The sequence below is a fragment of the Heptranchias perlo genome, chromosome 19 (assembly GCF_035084215.1).
Source record: "Heptranchias perlo isolate sHepPer1 chromosome 19, sHepPer1.hap1, whole genome shotgun sequence".
Lineage (NCBI taxonomy): Eukaryota > Metazoa > Chordata > Chondrichthyes > Hexanchiformes > Hexanchidae > Heptranchias > Heptranchias perlo.
Window position 1 is genome coordinate 20,172,321 of NC_090343.1, and position 27,134 is coordinate 20,199,454.

At 41.7% G+C, this 27,134-nt stretch overlaps 1 protein-coding gene across 3 annotated transcripts in view; it reads left to right on the plus strand.

Annotated features, from left to right (window-relative positions):
• Positions 1-21,237, plus strand: part of nol4lb (nucleolar protein 4-like b) — a 253,339-nt gene extending 232,102 nt beyond the window's left edge. For all 3 annotated transcript variants that reach the window (XM_068000428.1, XM_068000430.1, XM_068000429.1), the window contains one exon: positions 17,509-21,237. In XM_068000428.1, coding sequence (XP_067856529.1) covers positions 17,509-17,711 — 203 coding nt within the window. In that variant the 3' untranslated portion in view covers positions 17,712-21,237. The remainder of the gene's footprint in view (positions 1-17,508) is intronic.
• Positions 21,238-27,134: the final 5,897 nt, after the last annotated feature.

Genomic DNA, 27,134 nt, shown 5'->3' on the forward strand with positions numbered 1-27,134 from the left:
AAGCCATCCATTGATGTGATTTTGTTTCCGGGAGAGGTTAGGAAGGGACAAATTTCAAAGGATCAATGCATTGTGACAACTTCCAGCGCATCTGACATTGAGATGTAGGATCCTCTTCATTTTGTCTCATACAATGTGTACATTGAGGGAGTGGAAGACCTTCCTATTGAGGTTGTTGATGGAGCTTGCAAAACTTTGGATGCCATCAATTGCACCGTGAACCTTGGAAAAGCCAGCAATCCTATCTTACTGCTGCCTTGCTGTGATACCAAACGTGATGAATTCCCCAGCTCTTCTGTAAAGTGCTTCAGTCAGTTGATGAATGCATAACCATATTGCAGCCTGACTGATATTACGGAGATCACCCATGAGCTTGTGGCATAATGGTCACCTTCATAGCCACAGACAGAGCAGTGCGGGTGGATGAGCTTGGCTTTAGGCGCTCATGCCGTACGTGACAGAGTTCCTCTATTGCCTCTTTGGTGAAGGTCATTTTTCTTATACACATCTCCACAGTATAGCCTTCATATGACCTGTACTGCCTGTTTATTCTATTCCATAAATGCTGCCTGACTCTTCTTTGCTCCATTCTTTGCTGCTGCTCCTCCTCCATGATAACCGCATACAAGGGTATGCCTGCAGGGAATGTCATTCCTGTTGCTGGGCATCTCTGACTGTGGATAGATAGTGGGGGCACACCGAAAATCTCCTGGTTGTCTGATGGAAACAGCTTCTTCCCAATTTTCCCGCCACAAAGATTTACGAACCCCATTTATGGTCCAGAAAGACACCAAAAATGACAAGGAAATTCACCCCACTAATTTTTGGCTTCATTTTAGTTAAATTTGACCCAACTACCCAAAGCCTGATTTATTTTAATTTCACAAGACATGCCGAAGACATGGTTTTATGCCCAGATTCCTCATTGAGTGAGTTCTTGATCTAAATAGGCAATTGGGATAGGGGCTGAGTGGAGCGGAGGCACTTTCCTTTAGAGAGGGAGGACAATCAGAAGGCATGTCAATTTAGGGTGATAGGTTACAAAGAAAATTGATCAGTCACAGACATGAAACAGTAGAAAGAAATCTAAAACTAAAAAAAATGATGGTGAGGAAGAAAAATAAAATAACCAAGTTGTAAAGAAACAGTGGAGCTATAAAATATTTCAGCTTTCTGGAAAAATACTCTATGCATTTAAAATGTAATTCAAACTACAGCCGGTATTGTAACTTTTCGGAACCTGAAGCTAGCAGCAGATTTCTATAATACAGCTACTACTTCATTTATTTAAATATATTGGGCCAGACTTTGTTCATTAGACTTGCACTTGCCCACAGACTTTCTGTGAGCTTTTGCATGGCAAGCTACTGTCAATGGGACAACTAAATGACATGGCACCCACTACAGAGCGTCTTGGACCTGCGTGAACAGGGCAAGCAACTAAGTAACTCCTTAACCAATCAGATTGAAGAATCGTTAATAACAGCGCCGAGTCAGAACCAGGTTAGAACAGGTAAGTTAGAATAGTGAATTCAATGTCATATCAGGTACAGAAAGTGAAGTAAAGAGAGGGAAAGAAAAACTGAATTAAGAAACAGAGATAAAAGAGACAAAGAAAAAGTTTTTAAAAAAATTATTCAAATTTTTGTATAAGTTAATTTTCAGTGCCACAGAAGTTATTTGGCAGTAATTAAGACTTACCACACCATTAAAAGGGTGCTTACACAGGAAAGGACAGGACCTAACTTTTTTTGGTGAGTTTAGTCCGTACCTACAATGTCAGTACAGGAACTTCACACCGTTCAATACATTTGAACGGGGAGTCAGACAGCCAGAAGACGTTTTTGCACAGCTTTTAGAGGAGCATCGCATCTTGAACAGCAACTTCCGGATTTCCATGTTTAACTGCGTGGTCGCCGGAAGTTATTGTTCGATTTGCACATAAACAACGGTGAGCACTATTGGCCTCACCATTTTTTTTACAGCAAAATTCAGCCCAACGTTCTTTAAGATAAGTCTTGGGTGAGACAGTACCATTATGTAGATTTGATTTTTAGAGGTTTTTTTTAGGAACAGTCAAGACAAGCTGAACAAAGATTTGCAGCCTGGAGATTACAATAAGTGACATTATGATATGAGCATTTAACGGGCTAGTATCAAATTTTTCTGAGGTAGTTGCTAACCTATCTTTTAAATGGGTTAATGCCTCTGTTAAAATAGTGGAGAGAGGAATTTGATATCAGCGCATTAAGTGCACTGAGGATAACATCGCTCACGGAAACTTCCAGGCTATACGTTTCACCATTTTGAAATTGCTCAAAATGAAGAAAACAGAACAGTTGGAGGCTGAATCTGCTCTCATGCTCCCATACACCTGCACTGAAAAAAAATTAACCTCCTGGAGTTCTAATAAGATTAGATGTCTCCAGGTCCATCACCTGCCTACCAGTAAAATGTAATTATTTGAGATGGGGTCAGGGAGGTGCAGCATTCTGGGTTTTGAAAGCAGTGCATCTCAGGGATTAACTGTTCTTATCCCACCTTAATCCTGTTCAGCGAGGCCTTGGCTGACGTGCTAGATGAGGGTGGCATTACTCAGGTGACTAATAATCCTACTTCTTTTAATGTGAGTGGATCCATTGTCAGGAGCAGATGCATCATTCATGTAGATCTGCACATCAGATGCTAATGGAATTAACATTTGCTCTTTGTGCCTCACACTTTCATTAGAAACAGCTAAAAATTTACCAGCAGTGATGTGCAATCAGCTGAAACATTACAGTGTAATCTGAGGTCAATGAGTTTGGATAGGTAACTAATAAATTAAACTAAATATGCAACCCCTGCTTAACCACTTAACGCAGAATTTATTTTTCATGTAATTTCCAATCCATAATTTTGAAACACATTGTTATTGCAGAAAAAGGATAAAGAGCTTATACAAGCTGGTATTAATTATATGCTTCACATGATAACTAATACATCTTAGCAGAGAATTTGCAGAGCTGGTAAATATACATTTATTTGAAGTAAAAAAAACACTGTTCAGCAAGCAGAATGTAGCATAAAACATTTGCCTTGATTTAAAGAAAGTTTTCATTGGATGGCCCAATTACACACAGCACAACCGACTCCTTTACAATCCAGGGGGTTACAAATTCATGTCCCAGCCTGCCTGTAGTTTACATCACCTGCCTTTATTTTAATGAGTTTGGTCAGGTTGTGGCTAGACCGTGAAGTTGAATTACCTGACAACAGTACAAGAGAGGAGTAAACTGATTTCCCTACCATAGCATCACAGTCAAGGCTGCCCTGCCATTCCAACATAGGAATGCTATCTGGAATTAAGCTGTCCTGTGATGAAGAATTTGGAAATGAAAATCTTTCGCCTTTAACTGCACGATGCTTCAAAATTTAAACAAGTTTTGTAATTGAGCAGTTGGACTCCGTTAGATTGAATGAGAAAGCAGTGCCACATCAAAATTCTTTAATATAACAACAACTTGCATTTATATATCTTTGACATAGTAAAACGTCCCAAGGCGCTTCTCCAATTCTTGCTTCTTGTGCATCCCCGATTTTAATCGCTTCTCCATTGGCGGCTGTGCCTTCAGCTGCCTAGGCCCTAAGCTCTGGAATTCCCTCCCTAAACCTCTCCGTCCTCCTTTAAGACGCTCCTTAAAACCTACCTCTTTGACCAAACTTTTGGTCACCTGTCCTAATATCTCCTTATGTGGCTCGCTGTCAAATTTTGTTTCATAATGCTCCTGTGAAGCGCCTTGAGATGTTTTACCACATTAAAGGTGCTATATAAATGCAAGCTGTTGTAGTATTGGCACAGTGCAGAACAGTTCTCACTTGGTTTTATTACTGCACTTGTGTGTCACAAATTGCTTGTATTTGTTGCCCTACCCATTAGTTCAGTGGTGATTTTCATCAGTCCTAATTAAATCAGATACCAAGCAGATTAGATCCAGTCTCGAGGCCTGAAACTTTATGCAAATAAGCAGTTTCCGCACATAAATGAGTTCAGTTTAGTCAGGAATGTTAAATAGACATAAGGGAGAAATATTGAGACTTAAACTCGTGTAATTAAGCAGGTTATTTAATTATTACCCAATTAGTGAGAAGCACTATATTACAGCATGAGTTTGGAAGGTTTTTGTGCTACAATTTGTATTTGAAGACAGAGATAATCCTTTACTGTTACGAAATTATATTTTAGGTTGTGATAGGCCTGTGGATGAAATACTTTGTATGCAGTTCACCTGCAAGCAAGTGACTGAGTACTGTACACACAGCAATAAGAGTCAAGTTGAATGCCCAAATTGTTTATTCATATAGATATGTGCTAATGTCATAATGCATGGTATAGATGTGTGCTGCAGACCACATCAGAATAGCACAATGAGGATTGAATCAGTAGACACTTCAGTTCAGCATAAATAATGAGAGGTGAGTCAATGGATATATGACATGGTCCAAATATCAATTGGTTGACAAATTGACAATTTGGCTGCAGGAGGATCTGAATGCTCAGCTTTAAGACTATTTACAATAACTCCAGAAGAACAGCTTCTCAGGGAAAGAGACATGTTTTAATCACGATTTTTATGTTCTAAAATTATGTACAGTTCATCCCTTTTTTCCTGATGATTACTGTTGCTCAAAACTGACTAAATCAAAAAACAGTAACGTAAAGATAATGGGGTAGAGTTTCCGCTTTGCGTCCTAAATATGCTCGATATTCCACTGGTTATTGCACAGTTCAAGTTTCCGATAAAATTCATTTGCATGATCACAAACAAAATCTTCCATGAGCCAGCGCAATCGGGCAGCGTAATAGAACATAATCGTTTATTTTTTTTCCATTTAAAAAGTATTCATTGATGTATTTAAGAGTGGTAACCTGGTGCAATTTTATTAATACAACTAAAAATGGGTTTATCGCCAAAAATAAGCATTTTTAATGTGTGTCCAGTTCTTCACCTGTGAGTAACCTGATTTTATATCACTGAAAATGACTTTAAAAAGCTATACTTTTCTAGTTTCATTGGTGTATACTAGTCAGTTCTTCAGAAAATTAAATCATTTTTGATATGAAAAATCTTTTAAAATGCGCCTACTGGTGCCTGTGCACCAAGTTACTAAGAAAATGAACGCAATTTGAAGAGCCTTTCCTAACCAGCGCAATCGGGAGAAACTTGCAATGTTGACCTGGTCAGTTTTGTGAGCAGGGCCTGATCCGCACGGATTGAATCTTAGACCAGTGTAAAAGATTGCGGAAAAGACGAACGTAAGTAGTTTTGGGCATAACTCACATTTAAAATTCCCCTTTCTTTTGCGCTGGTTTGGCCGATTGCGCTGAAATCTATGCGCAAAACAAGTGGAAACAATCAGAAACTCTAGTACAATAAATTTTAGGAACAGGAATAGGCCATTCAGCCCCTCAAATGCATTCTGCCATTCAATTAGATCTTGGCTTATCTGTACGTCAACTCAATTTACCTGTCTTTGCTCCATATCATAGTATCAAAGTAGGTACAGCACTGGAGGAGGCCATTCAGCCCATCGTGCCTGTGCCAGCTCTTTTAAAGAGCTATCCAATTAGTCCCATTCCCCTGCTCTTGCCCCATAGCCCTGTAAATTGTTTCCCTTCAAGTATTTATCCAGTTCCCTTTTCAAAGAAATTATTGAATCTGCTTCCACCACGTATATCTTGCCTAACAAAAATCTATTTATCCCAGTCTTGAAAATTTCAATTAACCCAGCATCCACAGCCTTCTGGGGGAGAAAGTTCCAGATTTATACTACCCTTTGCGTGAAAAATACTTTCGGATTTATTTCCTAAATGCCCTCGCTCTAATTTTAAGATTATGTCTCCTTGTTCTGGATCTCCCCCATCTGAGGAAATAGTTTCTCTGTGTGTACCCTTCTGAATCCCTTTATCATTTTTAAACGCCATGATTAGATCACCATTCCAACTTCCAAACCCAAGTGAATACAAGCCAAGTTTATGCAACCTGTCCTCATAATTTAACCCTTTAAGCCCTGTTGTAACTCTGGTGAATCTGTACTGTACCCTCTCCAAGGCAAATACATCTTTCCTGAGGTTTGATGCCCAAAACTGAATGTATTACTCCAGATGGGGTCTGACCAAGGTTCTGTACTACTAAAGCATCACTTCCTCACTTTTGAGTTCCAACTCCCTTGGGATAAAGGTCAACATTCCATTAGCCTTTTTGATTACTGTTTATACCTGTGCACTAGCCTTTAGTGATTTGTGACCATGAACACCTAAATCACCTTGCTCCTCCACAACTCCTAGTCTCTCACCATTAAGAGAAAGAAAGCAGAGAGTAGTGGTGAACAGTTCTTTTTATCAGACTGGAGGGAAGTATACAGTGGTGTTCCCCAGGGGTCGTTATTAGGACTATTGCTCGTTTTGATGTGGACTTGGGTGTACTGGGCATAATTTCAAAGTTTGCAGATGACACGAAACTCGAAATGTAGTAAACAATGAGGAGGATAGTAACAGACTTCAGAAGGACATAGACAGACTGGTGAAATGGGCAGACACATGGCAGATGCAATTTAACGCAGAGAAGTGGTAGGATGATTGAGGAGGGACAATATAAATTAAATGGTACAATTTTAAAGGGGATGCAGGAACAGAGAGACCTGGGGGTATACGTACACAAATCTTTGAAGGTCGCAGGACAGGTTGAGAAGGCTTTTAAAAATGCATATGGGATCCTTGACTTTATTAATAGAGGCATAGAGTACAAGTGTAAGAAAGTTATGCCAAACCTTAATAAAACACTGGTTAGGCCTCAGCTGGAGTATTCTGGGCACCACACTTTAGGAAGAATGTCAAGGCCTTAGAGAGGGTGCAGAATGGTAACAGAGATGAGGGACTTCAGTTACATGGAGAGACTAGTGAAGCTGGGGTTATTCTCCTTAGAGCAGAGAAGGTTATGGGGAGATTTGATAGAGGTATTCAAAATCATAAATGGGGTTTTCATAGAGTAAATAAGGAGAAACTGTTTCCAGTGGCAGAAGGCTTGGTAACCAAAGGAGACAGATTTAAGATGTCAGGAAAAAGAACTTGAGGCGACATGAGGAAAAAAGAATTTACGCAGCGTGTTTTTGTAATCTGGAATGCACAGCTTGACAGGGTGGCGAAAGCAGACTCAATAGTAACTTTTAAAAGGGAATTGAATAAAGGCTTGAAGGGAGAAAATTTACAGAGTTATGGGGAAAGAGCAGGGGAATGGGACTAATTGGTAGCTCTACCAAAGAGCCAGCACAGGGATGATGGGGACGAACGGCCTCCTTCTGTGCTGTATCATTCGCTGACCTACATTGGGTCCCGGTCCAGCAACACCTCGAATTTAAAATTCTTATCCTTGTTTTCAAATCCCTCCATGGCCTCGCCCCTCCCTATCTCTGTAACCTCCTCCAGCCCTGCAACCCTCCAAGATCTCTGCGCTCCTCCAATTCTAGTGCAGCGCTGATTTTAATCACTCCACCGTTGACGGCCATGCCTTCAGTTGCCCAGGCCCTAAGGTCGGGAATTCCCTCCCTAAACCTCTCCACCTCCCTACCTCTCTCTCCTCCTTTAAGATGCTCCTTAAAACTGACCTTTTTGACCAAACTTCCATCTTCAGCCAGAAGTGCCAAGTGGATGATCCATCTTAGCCTCCTCCCCACCATCACAGAAGCCAGCCTTCAGCCAATTCGATTCACCCCACGTGATATCAAGAAAAGGCTGAGTGCACTGGATACAGCAAAGGCTATGGGCCCCAACAACATCCCAGCTGTAGTGCTGAAGATTTGTGCTCCATAACTAGCCATGCCTCTAGCCAAGCTGTTCCAGTACAGCTACAACACTGGCATCTACCCAACAAAGTGGAAAATTCCCCAGGTTTGTCCTGTCCACAAAAAACAGGACAAATCCAATCCGGCCAACTACAGCCTGTCAGCCTCTCAATCATGAGCAAAGTGATGGAAGGTGTCATCAACAGTGCTATCAAGCAGCACTTACTCACCAACAACCTGCTCACTGATGCTCAGTTTGGGTTCTGCCAGGACCACTCTGCTCCAGACCTCATTACAGCCTTGGTCCAAACATGGACAAAAGAGCTGAATTCCAGAGGTGAGGTGAGAGTGACTGCCCTTGACATCAAGGCAGCATTTGACTGAATGTGGCTTCAAGGAGCCCTAATAAAATTGAAGTCAATGGGAATCAGGGGGAAAACTCTCCATGAAGTTCTCATACCTAGCACAAAGGAAGATGGTAGTGGTTGTTGGAGGCCAGTCATCTCAGCCCCAGGACATCGCAGCAGGAGTTCCTCAGGGCAGTGTCCTAGGCCCAACCATCTTCAGCTGCTTCATTTATGACCTTCCCTCCATCATTAGGTCAGAAATGGGGATGTTCGCTGATGATTGCACAGTGTTCAGTTCAATTCGCAACCACTCAGATAATGAAGTAGTCCGTGCCCACATGCAGCAAGACCTGGACAACATCCAGGCTTGGGCTGATAAATGGCAAGTAATATTTGCACAAGATACGTGCCAGGCAATGATCATCTCCAAGAAGAAAGAGTCTAACCACCTCCCCTTGACATTCAACGGCATTACCATCGCCGAATCCCCCACCATCAACATCCTGGGGGTCACCATTGACTAGAAACTTAACTGGACCAGCCACATAAGTACTGTGGCTACAAGAGCAGGTCAGAGACTGGGTATTCTGCGGCTAGTGACTCACCTCCTGACTCCCCAAAGCCTTTCCACCATCTACAAGGCACATGTCAGGAAGGAGTGTGATGGAATACTCTCCACTTACCTGGATGAGCGCAGCTACAACAACACTCAAGAAGCTTGACACCATCCAGGACAAAGCAGCCCACTTGATTGGCACCCCATCCACCACCTTAAACATTCACTCCCTCCACCACTGGCGCATCATGGCTGCAGTGTATACCATCTACAAGATGGACTCCAGCTACTCACCAAGGCTTTTTCGATAGCACCTCCCAAACCCGCAAACTCTACCACCTAGAAGGACAAGGGCATGGGAACACCACCACCTGCACGTTCCCCTCCAAGTCACACACCATCTTGACTTGGAAATATATCACCATTCCTTCATCGACGCTGGGTCAAAATCCTGGAACTCCCTTCCTAACAGCACTGTGGGAGAACCTTCACCACATGACTGCACCGGTTCAAGATGGCGGTTCACCACCACCTTCTCAAGGCCAATTAGTGATGGCAATAAATGCTGGCCTTGCCAGCGACGGCCACATCCCATGAATGAATTTTTAAAAAAGCTTTTAGTTACCTATCCTAATATCTCCTTATGTGGCACAGTGTCAAATTTTGTTTGATAAGACTCCTGTGAAGCGCCTTGGGACATTTTACTACGTTAAAGGTGCTATATAAATGCAAGTTGTTGTTTTTGATTCTGTGATTCTGTAATATCGTGGACAGAATAATATTTTCAAACCAAGAGCACATCATACCTTAGAATAGTGAATTTCTGTGGCACCTTGCAAATTACAAATATGCATTATGTCAAGACAATCCTTGCTATTCTGGGATCATGAGTAGCGAGGAGAAGCAATGGTGGAAATAATACCATAAGCACAAGTGTTAGTTGTTCCTTAAGGCTCAGGTTGTACAAATTGTTCTGAAACAATATTAAACCAAGACCACATTAAATAAATCAAATATTGCCGGTTGATGCTTCCTACATAAGGAAGATGCCTCCATAACTCATTTGTATCTGTGGTTGTGTGTTAAGAATCTCCCACCATACAAGAGAAGAAAGGAAATTCACTGCGACCAGCCCAACAGCCTTGATTTATATAGCACGATTAACACATTGATACAGGGCTGACCTTAGGCATACACTACTCATGTGGCTGCATAGGTCACCTTTATTGCGCTGGTGGTTATAATGGACTGAATTGCTTCGGTATGGCACTCTGGCTTTTAAATATCTCAACTCCCAATCTGCCGCCTCCCGAGTCTCAGTATGCCACCTCCTGCACACCCAAGTCCCAATCTGCTGTTCCTGCCTGCCAGAGTCCCAATCCACCATCTCCTGCCAAGTGCCAAACTCCCACACGAGTGACAATATCCTTCCACCTGCCAGAATGCTAATCTCCTACTTGCCTTTCCTTTTGCCGCTTCCCAACCAAGTCCTGATCTGCAGTCACATATCGCCCTGAAACCTGATCTGTTGCCCCTTCACAGAGTCTGCAGTCTGTTGCTGTGAAATGTAACAGCAGTTGCCCTGACAGCAGAATAGGCATCAGGACTACTACTATTTTATATATATTTTAATGACGTGGACTTGGCTATAGGGGGCATAATTTCAAAGTTTGCAGATGACACCATGGGGTAAATTTTAACCCGGAGCAGGGGTGGAGGGAGATTCCTGACAGGAAAGTCAGAAGGACAGGTTTCCCGGACGTCCTTACGATTTTGACGTAAGGACGTCCTTTTTCTTTTGTCGGCTTCCCACCTGACAGGCCAGCCTGATTGACAGGCTGGTCGTCAGTCGGACGGGAGAAGAGCCAAGAAGCGGATGCGAGCAGGTAAGTCTTAGATGGGGAGGGGATTGGGGTCGCAGGTCATCGGGGGTCGGGAGTCATGGGGATGTTGGTCATTGGGGGGGTGGGGTCGATCATCGGGGGTCGGGAGTTGTCGGGTGTCACCAGGGGCCTGAGATAGTGGGATTGGAGATCGTGGTGGGGAGGTCGCTGCAAGTAGGCTTATTGAGCCTGGGGGAAGCACTCCTGCTCCTCCGGGCCCACAAGCAGTGCGATAAAGGCACTTACCTGCTGAGCTGGGCCTTCTCACCTCCTCTCACATGACATGAAGCAGAAGGTCCCGGAATCCTGGCCCCCAGCAGTTGAAAATAAAAAAGCTGTAAAAATGGAGGCCCGCAGCCTCCTTGAAAGCTTTCACTGACCCACCCACATCCTAAGAGTGGGTTGGTCGCCGGCCTCCGTTAAAACCTGAAGTGGGCGGGTTGGAGGCGAGCTGGGGTTGGGTTTTAGTTTTTTACAATTTTAACCTTCCCACCCGCCCCCAACCCACCCATTCGTGGGGTTAAAATTTAGGCCCATGTTTGGAAATGTAATGAACAGCAGCAGAGTTCAGGAGGACATAGACAGACTGAAATTTAATGCAGAGAAGTGTGTAGTGATGCATTTTGGAAGCAATAATGAGGAGATGCAACATAAATTAAATGGTACATTTTTGAAGAGGGTACAGGAACAGAGAGACCTTGGGGTTCACATACACAAATCTTTGACGGTGGCAGGACAAGTTGATAAGGCTGTTGAAAAAGCATACGGGATCCTCGGCTTTATAAATAGAGGCATAGAGTACAAAAGCAAGGAAGTTATGGTAAATCTTTGTAAAATACTGGTTAGGCCTCAGCTAGAGTATTGTGTCCAATTCTGGGCACTACACTTTAGCAAGGTTGTCTAGGTGAGAATGTGCACAGGAGATTTACAAAAATGGCACCATGGATGAGGAACTTCAGTTATGTGGAGAGACTAGAGAATCTGGGATTGGAGCCATTGACTCCACCCCTCTCCCTGGCCACTGTCTGAGGCTGAACCAAACCGTTTGCAACCTTGGCATCTCATTTGACCCTGAGACGAGCTTCCGACCACATATCCGCTCCATCACCAAGACTGTCTACTAGCACCTCCATAACATCGCCCGTGCCTCAGCTCATCTGTTGCTGAAACCCTCATCCAAGCCTTTGTTACCTTTAGACTGGACAATTCCAATGCTCTCCTGGCCGGCCTCCCATCTTCTACCCTCCATAAACTTGAGCTCATCCAAAACTCTGCTGCCCGTATCCTAACTCATACCCAGTCCCGTGCATCATCCATGTGCTCGCTGACCTACATTGACTCCCAGTCCAGGAATGCCTCAATTTTAAAATTCTCATCCTTGTTTTCAAATTCCTCCATAGCCTCACCTCCCTATCTCTGTAACCTCCTCCAGCCCTACAACCCTCCGCGATCTCTGCGCTCCTCCAATTCTTACCTCTTGCGCATCCCCGTATTTAATCGCTTCACCATTGGCGGCCTTGCCTTTAGCTGCCTAGGCCCTAAGCTCTGGAATCCCTCCACCTCTCTACCGCTCTCTCCTCCTTTAAGATGCTCCTTAAAACCTACCTCTTTGACCAAGCTTTTGGTTACCTGTCCTAATATCTCCTTATGTGACTCAATGTCAAATTTTGTTTGATATTGCTCCTTGGGACGTTTTACTGCGTTAAAGGTGTTATATAAATGCAAGTTGTTGTTTGGAACAGGCTCGAGAGGCTGAATGGCCTACTCCTGTTCCTATGTTTTGTTCCTATGTTCTCCTTAAAGCAGAGAAGGTTAAAGGGAGATTTAATAGAGGTGTTCAAAATTATGAAGGGTTTTGATAGAGTAGATAGGGAGAAATTTTTTCCACTGGCAGGTGAGTTGGTAACCAAAGGACACATATTTGAGATAATTGGCAAAAAATCCAGAGGGGAAATGAGGAGAAATATTTTTTACGCAGCGCATTGTTATAATCTGGAATGCACTGCCTGAAAAGTTGGTGGAATTTGATTCAATAGTAACTTTCAAAAGGGAATTGGATATTTACTTGAAAAGGAGAAATTTGCAGGGCTATAGGGAAAGAGCAGGAGAGTGGGACACATGATGGGCCGAATGGCCTCCTTCTGCGCTGTATGATTCTAGAGTCTATGCTTAAGAAAATATTCCAATTTGCCCTTCTCAGATCCAAAGTAGATGACCTCACTTCCCCACATTACATTCGCAATATTTTTGCCCACTCATTTAGTCTGTCGATGTCCCTTTGTAATTTCCTGCTCCTATCTACACAACTTACTTAGTGTCATCCTAACCTAGGGTCATCTGCAAACTTGGATATACAACTCTTTATTCCTTCATCCAAGTCATTCCTATATATGGAGAAAAGCTGAGGCTCCAGTACAGATCTCTAAGAAACACAACTTGTTACACCCCACCAATCACAATAAATTCCATTTATCTATACTCTCTATCTCCTACCTCCCAGCCAATTACTGACACATGTCACAAGGTTACCTCCAATTCCGTGCACTCTCATTTTTGCTAATAATCTTTTATGTGGAATTTTATCAAATGTCTTCTGGAAATTCATATAGACAACATCCCTGAGCACTCCTCTATCCACCTCCTCAAAATATTCACCTAGATTAGTCAGTCATGACCTACCCTTCACTAATCCATGCTGACTCTCATTGATCAGCTGGTACTTGTCCTAGTGCTCAGTCACTGGGGGCAATTTTTAATCTAACCCTCCTGTCGTGAAACTGACGAGATCGGATCAAACGCTGGTTTTACACCCCACCCGATTTTACTCTCCACCCAATCCCTTGGTTTCCCGCCCACCCAGTTAGGTTAAAATTGCCTCCTCTGTCTCTGATGATATATACTAATAACTTCCCCACAATTAATGTTAAACTGATAGTTCTGTACTTACCTAGTTTCTCCATCCCTCCCTTCTTAAATAATGGAGTGACATTTGCAATTTTCCAATCCAAAGTGATAGACATTATGTTTTCAGGGCAGTTCAGTGAACCTGCTTCTTGCAGCATTAATGCGTTGCCAGGCTTCTTCTTACAGGAGAAGAGAAAACTTAGTTGAGGAAGTTCCACTGGGCCAGTCTCTCCTGGCTCCTAGCAACCAAGCCAAAGATGGCATTGGAATCCCTGGGAGCAACTTGCTGCCTGTGCCCTCTGGAAAATGGGGGGGGGGGGGTCTGTTCCTAGTAAAACCAATAAAAAGAGAAAATAAATTATAACACCTCAAAGCCTGCTCAAAGATATCATGTTGATCCATGGGAAATGCACCAGACTTGGCTGTTTTCTTTTCACCAGTTCAGTGATTAAGGTGAAGAGAGGACAGATGTTTCATATATCCTGAAGACTCCAGTATCACTTGTATGGTTGTAACTGTCACTCTGAGTTACTATATGAAAATATGCAGCGTGGAGAGATTGTTAATTAACCTTTCTGATGCCATTAGAATAAGCAGCATTTTGGTTCTTCGAGAATGAAAGGAACAATGTGCAAAGCAAAATATAGTCCCTTTGGATTTTATTCCTTTTGTATTTTTTTTCATTTTAAAATTTTATGTATAATTTGTCCAGCACATCGGTAAACAAGCTTTTTCTACTTTTCCTCCAGATCAACTGGAGTGACAGATATGGTATGCTACATAGCAATTGGGAACAGAATACAGATGGCAGAGATGTGAAGCTGCAATCTGTGAGGTCCCCTGATGGTTCAGCTGATTTATCCAGTACGTAGTTGAGCCAGACAGACATTAATGATTCCAGGTTTGATCTATGCGGAAATCACTGATTCAGGACTGTGCTACAATTGGTATCAGCACCCTGGGTTTGGAGAAGGAAAATCGATCAGGATTCCAGTTCCTGATTACTGTCCAGTGACTTCTGCTGGAAATATGTCTGGATATTGGGTGAGGAGAGGATTGCAATTTGCTGTGATTCCCCCTATGGTCTATAAGCCTGCTGACGTCCAACGTCAATGTTCACATATGAAGAACGGATATTTGGGTGAAGGATCAAAGCTGCCTGTGGAACTGTACCCCAGCAAGGAGTCAATACCTGGGGGAGGGAATTATTTTTTGCTGCAATCTGTTCACCCCTCCCACATTCAACACAGGGACTTCGGGAAACAGCCGCTTGCCATTGTGTTGAAAATCTTTTTTTAAAGTGTTAGAGATAATTTTAATCAAGAGATTGTTATTAGTAAAATGACATTATTTAGAGTTCTGAATATTTGTGATTTTGTCACCATCAATGACCAACAGGAACTTTTAAATGATTTCAATTTATGACTCTACTCTGCTTATCAGAGCACTTGATCTTGTCTCTTGTGAGCTTGGAAATTGCCTTTGATGGGCTATTCATGGGTAAACAGTGAGTTGTTAAAAGTTTTTGGGTATAATAGAGCTTGCTGGTTTACTTCAAAATTTGCTGTTTAATTTTGATGACATATGGGCTATATCTTCCATGCAACAGGCCTACTAATGTAAAGGGAGAAGCACTAATCCTCTAAACCAGCTGTGAACTGCACTGGCAATTAGTTAAGCACCTGAAGTAACACTGGGAAGACAAAGACAGATGTTTACTCAGCAACATTGCTGAGTAAACAGAGCATTACAGAATTGAGGAAACCCAGTTTTACAGGCCAGACACTCTAAACCCTACTGAGAGGAGGCTCATAATTCTTGGACTAATGGCCACCTCTTCCCACAGAAGCACTTGGTCCACCAGCCCAAAGAGGTCTAGGGCCATAACAATTTCAGCAAACCTCCAGTGAAACCCTGCAGTCAACCAACACACATACTCCTGCCACTAGGGCTCCTTTAGAAGACATTGTAGGTTAGGCATTACCCATCACACACAATTTATCAGCACAAAGGAGAAACACTGTGAATAAACACATTGACATCATTCACACATCATGCAAATTATTCAGTGAATTTTTGTGCACTTGATTTGTACATTATTCTGAGAATGTAATTGTGCAGAATTATGCAGCAGCAGTGAAAACAACGAGCATTGATGGTGGTAGAAGAAGAGGACAGTGGTGCTGAAGGAATTTTGGGCAAATTCTTTGTTATGTGGACAGGAGTTTTTTTTAAAAAGGGGCAACACAGTCACCTAGCAAACTATCTTGTATTAGTACCTAGCACAACAATCTTCTAGGCTGCATTAGTGTTACAAAGCTGCGTCTTCATTTTCACTGGCACACTTCCTGTATTTTGCATCAGAGCAAAGTTACGAAGCATACAGCAAATGGCAATGACTTGTGGTGAGGGGAGAGGGAGGTTGTTCTATAATTCATCTAGACATTTGAAACACTGTTTCACTATGCTTAATAATGATTTTGGTGGGCCTCATTATATCAGCACTTAGGTTCTCTCAATGGGTGGTGCAAAGGTATTATGGGTCTTCCTGGTATCATTGTTTCACTGCTACTTCCCCCTTCAGATAAGGCTGACAAAGAAAATTGGGACAAAATGAATGTATCAAGGGAGCTGCAAAGATCTAGCCATTGACCTGGATGATTCTATTCTGGTGGTAGCAGACCTGCTGAATGAGAGAGTAGAATCACTTTCTGTTCATGTAGGTCATATCATTATGGGCAGGAGCCCGATGCAATTAGTGTGGCCAGTCAATTACCCTATAAATTCATAGAAAGTCAGCAATACTTTGGAACTATGCAACTCTTTCACTGCTGCTGCTAAGTGGTAAATGTTAAGAAAGTGCTGGCCGTCTTTCATCAGTCGCAATCCTTGCTGCATCTGTGAGCAGCAAATTGATTGACCCTGCATATGTCCCCAATGCCAGCCCGGAAGGAGTCAGAAGCATAAAAATCGAGGATCGCAATGATCTTCATGGCTACTGGTATTACTGTTCAGTTTATTGTTGTTGTCTTAAGCCTTTGTGTAGGAGATATCACAGTTTGATCACTGCCGTTTGATCACTGCCTCCCTCCTAAACTGTAGCCTCCAGAGACCTGGGCTTCCAGATAGTACACCTTTGGTGCCACATCACATTTTTGCTAGCCCATTCCTAAACATGCTGATGCTCCACAGCCAAATCGAATGGCTGGGAGAGCACTGAATGTTATCCCTTTTGTGCTGTGTTTAGAGAACAGTGTTGATGGAAACTCAGAAAAGCAGCTGTTTCCCGGTAAATCTCCACTATAAAGGTGCTGTTTCAGCTCAAACACCAGAGTTGTACAGATAGTAGGAGCACGTAGCATACATGTTATGGAAGCTGATAAATATGGTTCCTCCCCCTCCCCCCAGGTAACTGACACTTACGCCGGTATTAATTGCCTTAATTATTAACCTAATGCCCACACTGTACGCTTTTAGTACACAGAAGCCTCCTCACATGGCCAGCAATGTAGCTGATTGGGACTGCAGCATAATACACATTTCCCAATTTTATTGCCACATTTCTCTACTTATCGTCAGTTTAAAGGCTCAATTTCTAGGCTATGGAATTTACTTATGTCTAAACATCACAAATGCTTATTACTTTTTGGGGCTTTCTCACCAATTTGATGAAATCTAGCAGCAGGCAACTTCCCTTTCCTCTTGCCTGAGAGGTAGCAAATCTGAAAACTCAATGATTATCAGTACAGGAATCTGGTAGCTGGTGTAACCCAAATATTACATCTTTGGAATGTTTTCAAATGTAACTATCCAGTTCTGCTGTAAAGGAGTTAAACATTACATATACAAATGCACTTTTCAGATTTTCATCATTAAGATTCTCCCCTATGCTTATACTGCCAGTTGCTCATCAAAATCACCTTTTGGTTAGTAAAATTACTGATTATGTTAACATGTAAAATTAAAGATAAATCGGTTCATTTCTTAATCCTTTCAGGTCCAACTGATCTCAGCATGAAGGCACTGGCCTCAAACTCAACTTCATCCAACACAAACAACAGCAGGAGTGTACCAGCAGCACAGCTCAGCCCAACAGAAATTAACGCGGTCCGGCAGCTCATCGCTGGCTACAGAGAGTCAGCAGCCTTCCTCCTCCGCTCCGCAGATGAACTGGAAAACCTCATTTTACAACAGAATTGACTCTTGTCAGCACAGTCCTAGTGATAAACCCCCACGTCCTGTAGTTACCCAGTTCAAAACTGGAAATTGGGAGGAGATTCCTCTTGTTACATGATGGCCATTAACCCATTGCTGCTATGGAAGTGATAATGCCACCAACCTTTAACCTCAGACCTTCATCAGGACCGAGTGTGTGAGTGCGTATGTCTTCAACCCAAGGACCTCATTCACCAGAGTATCTTTTTTTTCTTCGCTGGCAGCACAAACTGAAAGATTTGACACGTGCAAGGTCTCGGCTCCCTTCACAGGCAGCTGTAGTTCTTGGCCAGTTGCCACACAAAACCCACATAGCATTCAATTCCCAGGTGCAATACCTAGTAACGCTGCTAATAGAAATAACCTAGTCTGGGCCTTCTGGAAGAACGATAGAGCAGAGGAGTTAATCTCTATTGGTTTTGCGTTCATTCTGGTCATCAGTTTGATGTATTATGAGGATAGTAACATCAATGGTACATGCATTATTCAACTAATATACAAGAATTGTCTGCGTGCTAACTTTTTTCTGCTCATTTCAGGATCTAAATATTTATCCACTAAATAGTATCTGCAGTGAGGTCTGCAATACATTAATGCTGCAACTAATGGAGGCAACTGTCGGGGATCCACATAAAATGTCCTGTTATTAAATCTGATCACATATCAAATAATGTAGGGCCAAAGCTGGGTGTGCAGATTGATTTTAGGGGTAAATTTGTGTACAAAAGATATAGCCGTGAGTGTACATACAACTCCAAAGGTGGTGAAAGATCACGAACATTTATCTATAACTAATGGAGTGCACTTTTTAAGTATAAGACATGCAGCCCATTTTGTGCTTGCCTGTACATACGGATTGGTATAGCAGAGTGAGCGACTACACAGCTGAGTGCTAGTTTATTAATATTGGACATATAAGTTCTGAATAATTCTAGTGCATGTTCTGATGTCAGAATATGCCTAATAGAAAATATAGGATTTATAGCCGGTAATTATAACGTTATTTGATACATAGTGTCAGCAAGATAGGCATTCTTTAGAAACACATTCCATCAGACAACAAAATTCCAGTTTCAGCCATAACTAGTTTGATATCAGCCTCTATGTTATTAGTATAATACTTTAACAGAAATAGTGGCTGTAGTATAAATGCAGAGTCAGGACCCAGCTTGACTCCAAAGAGAACCAGTATGAGACTGCCTGGAAGGGATAGTCCCATTCCACCGGTTTGACAACACATGGAGTGGAAATCCATTCAGTATCAAAGCAGGTGTAAAAAGTGCTCAGGTGTGCCTTGTAACTCATGGGCACCTTTTAAAGTGTTCAGATAGTGTAGACACTGATGTTCACACTCTCTAAACATTTAAAATTTAACTGTTGGAAGAGAAGCTCTGTGAACTGCCGTAAGCATACACATGTGGGGCTCTCTCTTGGGCAAGAGACTCAAAGTTCCAGCAAGTCAATGTAAATAGGGTGTTGCCTGGCTAGAACTGACAATATAAATGCAGTCTGAGGGGTACATTTTGCAGCCAGTTAAGCACTTATTCATTATTGTAGGTAAACCCCAAATCCCAGTTGCAGTCCTTCATCTCATGAAGTTACATCAGATATCTTTCACTTTATTCACTGTCAAATGCTTGATCTCAAATCTTGCAAGATTAAGTTTTTGTCTCTTCAACAAATGAAAGTGCATCATGAAACCTTTCAGAACTCAGGTAACAATTTATACCAACGTAAAATTTTTACTATTTTTTTTAAAGTGAATACTGTGAAACAGGAAATGGTTTGTCATTTTATACTTTTCTCTAATTCTGCTTTTTAATAGTTATCATTAGCAACTTAAAAATAATTATTGTAGGTCTTGTATTGTAAGAAATAAACAGTGTTTGGAAAGTTTCAAATTAAATTTAGTTCTCAAAAGGTTAAACTTTCTTCACTGACACCAAATTGTATAAATATTTGAACAAGATGGCTCTAGGAAGGCATTAACCTACATTTAGGTTTGTTTCACTGCAATGATATTGTTTGGGTTTTCTTTCAGGTTAATAAAACCCATGGATTACCGCAAAGTCTTGTTCTCTACATTCAAGGGTGAACTCATTAACTTTGCAGAAATATTGAGATAAAATTATTTTGCTGATGCTAGCAGATAACCCTTTACAGAAGAGAATAGGGCTGCCCACACAAAATACAGAAACCATGAGCAAGATGTGTGAAAGTTAGTGGGTCTGCTTCCAAATTCATTAATATGTTGTTAGCTTTCCAAAGAACTCTAGTAAAACCTACTTACTGTGGGAAGCCCACAGTTTTGCTGGGGAACCAATAAAGGATACATCTTTTAAAAAAGAGTCAAACTCCTACAACTTTTGACCATAGCAAACGTGTGAAGAATAGGTGTGCCCTAGGTTGCTGCCTGCACCTAAAGTTCATCCTACCTTTGGAACAAATCTCAGTTGCACTTTGTAGAAAGATTGCTTCAGGACTGATGTTGCCCAGATATCACTAAATATGCTGGTTACTAACCTTTAACCACTCCTGTAAAAAGGCATGAGATACCTCTACCTCAGTTTTCCCTTCATTATTTTAAATATCAGCCGTAGAGTAAAAATCAACCACACACTAAGGTCTACATCACCTTGAATTGGAACTTAATACCAACCCTCATACAGTGACTGATCTGTAAAACAATTAGCTTGAGATGTTACTTGCTCTCTGTATTTCTCCCCTGTCCCAACCCATTGATAACTTCTTTCTTTCACTTCACTTCTTAGAATATATCTGAAGAGTATGAATAAACTATACACTGGATTAAGATGGCATTGAAAGATTGCAGTGAAAAGCTGTCTTGTTTAAGAATGGATATTTTCCCTTCAACAAACCTCAATAATGATTTGAGATTTAATTATAATGGGGAAACCTTGTAAGATCCATGTTAATTTTGAAATGTAATGTTTATTCACTCAATAACAAACTTATTTAGGAAATAAATGATCATCCATCCAACAGCTTGTGAATGAAGACCAAAACAATACAGCTTCATTTATTTAAATGTAGAACCAGATAGTAAACAACTGTGAACCTTAAACAGAAACATTCCTCAACCAGACCATCTAGGTGCCATACTGAGAGCTATCTGGCAAACACATCCTGTGTTGAAGGCATAAAATCAGAATTTCTTCACAACTATATCATCTGACAGGTTCATTAGTATCAGGTAGATTTTAAAGTTTGTTAAAAAAAACACTCCTTCATCCATATTGAAAATGCTACTATCCTCATAACAGCCCAACTGTACAAACCAATGGCATGAATGGATTTTGAATCAGTGGTCATTTACACCACTGTGATAGCTATGTTGAAAGGTGATGAAAGCTTAATATAACCTCATTCATATACTTTCGGGACCTCTTTCAGGCCGAAGAGCAGGTGTCTGTCTGTTCTCTGCCCTCTGTTTTATGCTAATTGTCCTTGTGAGTGATTTGTATATGACACAGAGTTACTTTTCTTCGTAGTGGGGGGGGGGTGGGGGGGGTGTGGGGGCAGGGAAAGATATTTTTTATGTACAGGATGTTGCAAAGTTTTGTTCTGTGTGGGTTGTTGTCCTTAGCAGTTCCAGAAAAGAGAAGAAATAGGCAAAAGACAATCTTAGCCCCCTTTGATGCTGTGAGTTACTTTTTCTTAAGTGCAGCTATTGAGTAAAACTGGGGGACCACTAAGTATTTTTCAGCCATAACTTAAAGTCACTGAAATGTTGTTGCACAATGATAATGAGTAGTTTTGAGGACTGTGTGTAATTATACAGTCATCATTCAAAGATCTTAACCCTTTGAGTGCTGATTTTTAAAAAAATTCTAGCTGTTAGGCTGTTTACTTTGTTGATCTACTGTACTATTGCACCCTTATGCAGAAAATGCTGACCACACGGAGGACATTTTCTGAATGGAAACCATTCCAAGTAACACTGAATAATGCTAACTGTACTGCTGCAGAAATATTTCCTGTAGGATTCAGAGGGTTAATAACTATTAACTGGCTAGAATTTGATGTGTTGTATAGTTGCAGTTAGCAAATTAACTGGACGTTGTTAAAAAAAAAACAACAAAATAGCGGTGCTTTTGATTTATTTTGACTGGGAAGAGGAGAATCCGGTTCCTTAACTGTTTGTACCTAATACCAATGTGAACTTTGTATTTCCTTCTGATTTTTGACTCAGTGAAAGTGTGGCTGTTTACATGTACAGATTTTGCAATTTCCTTGTGTTCTCCAACACCCTGTATTAATGCTGTAGAAAAAAAAACAAAATAACCCAAATTCTTTTAATATTTATTGCATATACACAGTGAATATGTTTTCCAATACAAGTGGCTAATATTTGGATTCTTCGTGTTGATATACGTAAAGCAACTGAGTTCTTTGTATTTTCTGTTTGCTAAATGAATAGCATGGGCAGTTCTACTTACATATCACTTTAATTATGAACCAATGATCTTGCTGGAGCTGTCAGTATGGTGTCAAACTAGCAAAATGCACTGGTTTCATTATACTCTGTGGAATATTCTCTGAACTATATACATATATAAGATGGAGTACTAATAAAACCAATATGCTGTGTATCAGACAGGATACTTAGATGCTAATATTTTATTATTCTAGTGCTGACTCTTGTGCGCACCAACGTGAACAATACTCGCTGAGAAATGGGATACCTTTCCATCTCTCAGTGCCAACTTCAAATCTACTTTCATTTTGTAACAGACTTCAACCAGTGCAACAAACGCATATTGGAAACCCAACATTATTTCTGGTAGAAGTTTGTATGTATGAATTCTGCAATCCCTCCACCCTCACTCTTTGGGTTTCCTTCAAACTGTGCCTCCCACTATTCGGAGATTCTCCTCAGCTTGGGGAACCCACCGGTATCACAGTGTCTCTTCTTGATTAGCCATTAGGAGGTGCTGTTACAGTATTGCAGGATAGATGCCCTCATGTTCCAGTAGCCAGCACTCTACATATGTACAATTGCTGAACTAAAACATCTTCATGCTGTATGGTGGAACATTGTCTTTCAGGCTGCACACAACAAGCAGGTCTAAAGCAACTGAGCAATATCAATTTTAACAAATCTGACTGCGAATTTCCTAGGGAAATTTTTTAGCGTAAAACAGGAAGGAGGGGACCAGCCAGAACAGGAAATGGGATAGGACCCAGAAAAACCAAGTGCTTGCCCTGAAGAGTAACTATAGGAATTCCTGCTCTGGAAGGGGGTGTGGTGAGAAGTTCCATCCACCCCATTGATGGCCTGACATGTAAAAGGACACAGGGCCAGCAGAATTATTTCACCTGCTGGAATTCCTCCGGCCTCTACCTACTTTGCCCTTAGTGACCTGAATGCCAACAGGTTACCAGCATCCAGGTCAATAGGGCAGCAGAAGCGGGACCACAGGAGTTCCAAGTCTGGGTGACAGCCTAGAAAATCCCGCAAAGATAACAGCATTCATATTCTGAATGGGCCCTCTTATAAAGGGAGCAGCTTGCCATAGATCAGTGTTCTTTGAAGCAGGGCCCACTGGCTCACACAGCATGCAACACTACATATTCCTCTTTCTTTCATTTTCCCCGCCTGGCACACATTCCTACTGATGTAGTCATCCACCGCGTTATCTTAATTACAGGATCTCATCATGACCCCAGCTACTCTGGCAGGGTCTGGAATGCAAGTCACAGTGAATGATGATTCCCACTCTGCCAGATACTGCACGGCGTTTGGTTGCAAATTTTCAGCCCCATATTTTCCTTTGCAACATTTAAGAAATATGGAGTAATGCAGTAGAATATACTTCCCCTTTAAAGAGTTCTACACTGTTATTACAAACAATATGCCAAATTCACTTAGGAGAGGCACTCTTACTTTTTGTCTTTACTTCCTAAATTTTTTCTTCCCCTTTTTGAGGAGGAAATCATAAAATGCGATATTGGTAAAACTTGTTGACACATTTGTATGAAGTTCCTCTGTCTGATATTTTAAGCAAAGTGTTAATCCGCTTATTTTTAAAAAAATGACAGATGAAAAAGTTTCATTAGGACTGCATTAACACATTCATTACTAATGTCATAGAGCATGATTTTACCATTTCCTCTATAATACCTGCTCTAGCAGAGTGACAAAGGTGAGTTTTATGTAAGTGTGCCACAAAGCTGGATAAGAAAAAACCTCTTATATTGGTGTAGCAATCTATGAAAATGTAATATTTAGTGTAGCTGCTTACATGCACATTTTGAATAGCTGTAGCCCCCTCCTCTCTCATCTACATGCAGACCCTAGGCAACATTATCCTCAGACATGGGGTCAGCTTCCACATGTATGCTGATGACACCCATCTCTACCACACCACCACCTCTCTTGTCCTCTCCACTGCTTGTGTGTTGTCAGTCTGTCCGCTATCCAGTTGTGCATGAGCTACAATATCCTCCACTTAAGCATCGGGAAGACTAAAGCAGTCATCCATTGACCTCGCCATAAACTCCTTACCCTCAATGCCCCTCACAGCCATTGTCTCAGGCTGATCTAGACTGTTCACAATCTGTGTCTTATTTGACCCATATACCCATCATCCATGTCTTTGTCACCTCTGCATTTGACTATTGCAATGTGCTGGTCAGCCTCACTTCCTCCATAAACTTCAGCTAATCCAAAGTTCTGCTGCCCGTATTTTATCCCGCACTAGATCCCACTCAACAATCACCCATATCCTTGCTGACTTATGTTGGTTCCTAATCCCCCAGTGCCTCCAAGTTAAAATTCTCACCCTCATGTTTAAATCCCTCAGCATGACCCCTTTCTATCTCTGTAACCGCTTCCAACCTTACAACTCCACCTCCCCAAAATCCCTGCTCCTACGAAGGGGCCGTTGCGCTTTCCCTTTGCCTCACCCTTGGCAGCCATGTCTACAGTGGTCTCAGCGAATACTTTGGAATTCCCTCCCTAAGCTCACCTGAGTTAAGGATGAGGTCAATTTAGACAGGAGTGCAAAGAAGTCAGAGGAGGAGGTGCAAGGACAATATAGGCGAAGTTTGAAATCACAGAAGATGAGAAGTCACTCGGTGCAGAGGTAAAGTGAGGAGAGGAGGGTAGGGATTTTGGCTAGGGGACTGTCAAGCAAACTGGGGGGAGTAGCAGTAGACAAAATGGAGAAATTTGAGGGATAGTAGAGGATGAGCTGCTCCAGGAGGAGAAGGTACTAGAGTAAAGCAACAGAACAAGATGGACCTGGCATTGATAGTCACAGCAGTTAGGATGAGTGATGTAATGGTACATATAGCTGGGTGGGTTAGCCACAGTAAGGGGAAAGAAGTCATCATCTGTGAGCCAAGTTTCAATAAGATCCAGGATACCCATGGCCTCCTCTAGAATGAGGATGTGAATAATGACAGCCTTATTTGCAAGAGAGCAGACATTTTGAAAGGCAACGCAGATTGGATGAGTAGTAACAGCCTCATAGAAGTGGTTGGAGATTGGGGCAGATGCAGAGCAAGAGAGAAAATTGCAGTGGTGTGCTCCTAAAAAGGGAGAGATGGGTAGGCTATGCCCTGTGATAGGAGAATGAGACAGCATGAAGCCCTGATTGGTGCAGCAGAAAATATCAAATGAAGCCACAGGCTTATCCAAGAAGATTCAATCCTGGGGCAGCAGTAGCAGAGGTGGTCAGTGGAGGAGTAGCAGTGAGGCAGTACGGTTAGAAGTGGGAAGTGATTGATAATAGGGCAGTAGAAAATAGGCCACAGGACCAAGGAAATAAGTCATGGGACGAGAAGAGGGAACCATAGCAGGAGGGGAGGTGGTCAACAAGAAAAATGAGGGAGACAGGTCATAGAACATCATGTTCATGGTACTTTGCAACAATGTAAGAAAGGCAGAACAGGATGCAGTGTAAAGCTCTTTAATATCACGTATAGCACAGACCAGATGTAGCATACAGCTCTCAGCAACATTCTTCAATACAACACAGAATAGCATCCCTTATTTCCTTAGTGTGACACCTGTATGACCTCAGCATGAAACATGGGCTGGGAAGTTTCTTGGGGCTTCTCCCACCCCACTGCCATAACTTTGGTGGAAGTTCATCAGAAACCCCATTTACGTGCACCAAAGTTATGCTGGCGGAGCAGGAAAAGCTCCAAGGAAATTGCCAGCCTCTTAAATTTAATAACAATTTTGTGACGACTCATGGTCACTAAAAACTGGGTTAAGATTGCCAAATTCATTTCAATTGGGAGCTTTACAGCTGTGAAATTTTCATCCCTTTAGTCTGAACTGGACCAAGTCTGAACTAGACCTTATAGAAGCTAAAATGGGCGAGTGGCTATTCACATCAATACTGAGCTTGTGATCTACAAGTACCATATTTGGAGCTCAGAAATGCACTATAGTAACAATATGTATCACATGGCACCCTGATGCTGTGGGGGACTAGTCTAGCTTAGTGGAATTGGGTAGACAAAATAAAAATATGGCTAGCAACCAAATTTATGCAGCTATTTTGTTATATTTCCATCTGCCATGTAACCGAAGGATTCCAATTATAAATGCTGTCATTTTCTAAAGGCCATTGTCCTGACATTGATATTCTTGCCCATACAGTTTTATTTCTAAATGGAGTACTTCTTCACTACCACCAGATGTCTCTAGTACACTTAGGGATTTTTCCCAGTGGTTCAGAATTTCCAAATATGGATATAAGTGGGGAAAATGGCAGCGTGTTAAACGGTTTAAGATCAAATCGTAACAGACATGGTGTGAAATGATGTTTACATACATGATTCCCGCATCCTGTGCAACACTTGCCAGGTTGCTTTTAGCCTGAAAAGCTATTTTTGAAGAAAGTAAATTTATGGAAAATTCCATATTGGCAATTAGTGCATTGGCAACAGCTCAGTGTGTTTCCCAATAAGTAGAGACTGACTGGGGGATATTGCCACCTTCAATTGAAAATCTGATATAAATGATACACAACATGGAACAAAAAGAGAACTAGAAAAGCAGGCAAAAAGTGAAATATCCTATAATTTCTTTAAAATATCCTACTTGTACGCAAGCTGTAGTGAAAATATCTTGCATTTTGTATAGCATCTTTAATGTAGTAAACACCCAAGGCACTTCACAGTATCTGAGCCATAGTAGAAAAATTAGGGTAGACAACTGAAAATATGGTCAAAGGAGAAGGATTGGAGAAGGCTTTTGAAGGTGGGAAGAAAAGTAGCAAAGGTTTAGAGAAGAAAGTTCCAGAGGGTAGGGCCCGGATGGCTGAAGGCTTTGTCATTGATGGTTGAACAGAAGGGAGAGAGTTATACAAAGGCAGCCAGAATCAGAGGAGGGTATAGGCTGGCAGACAGTACTGAAGGTGATTATAG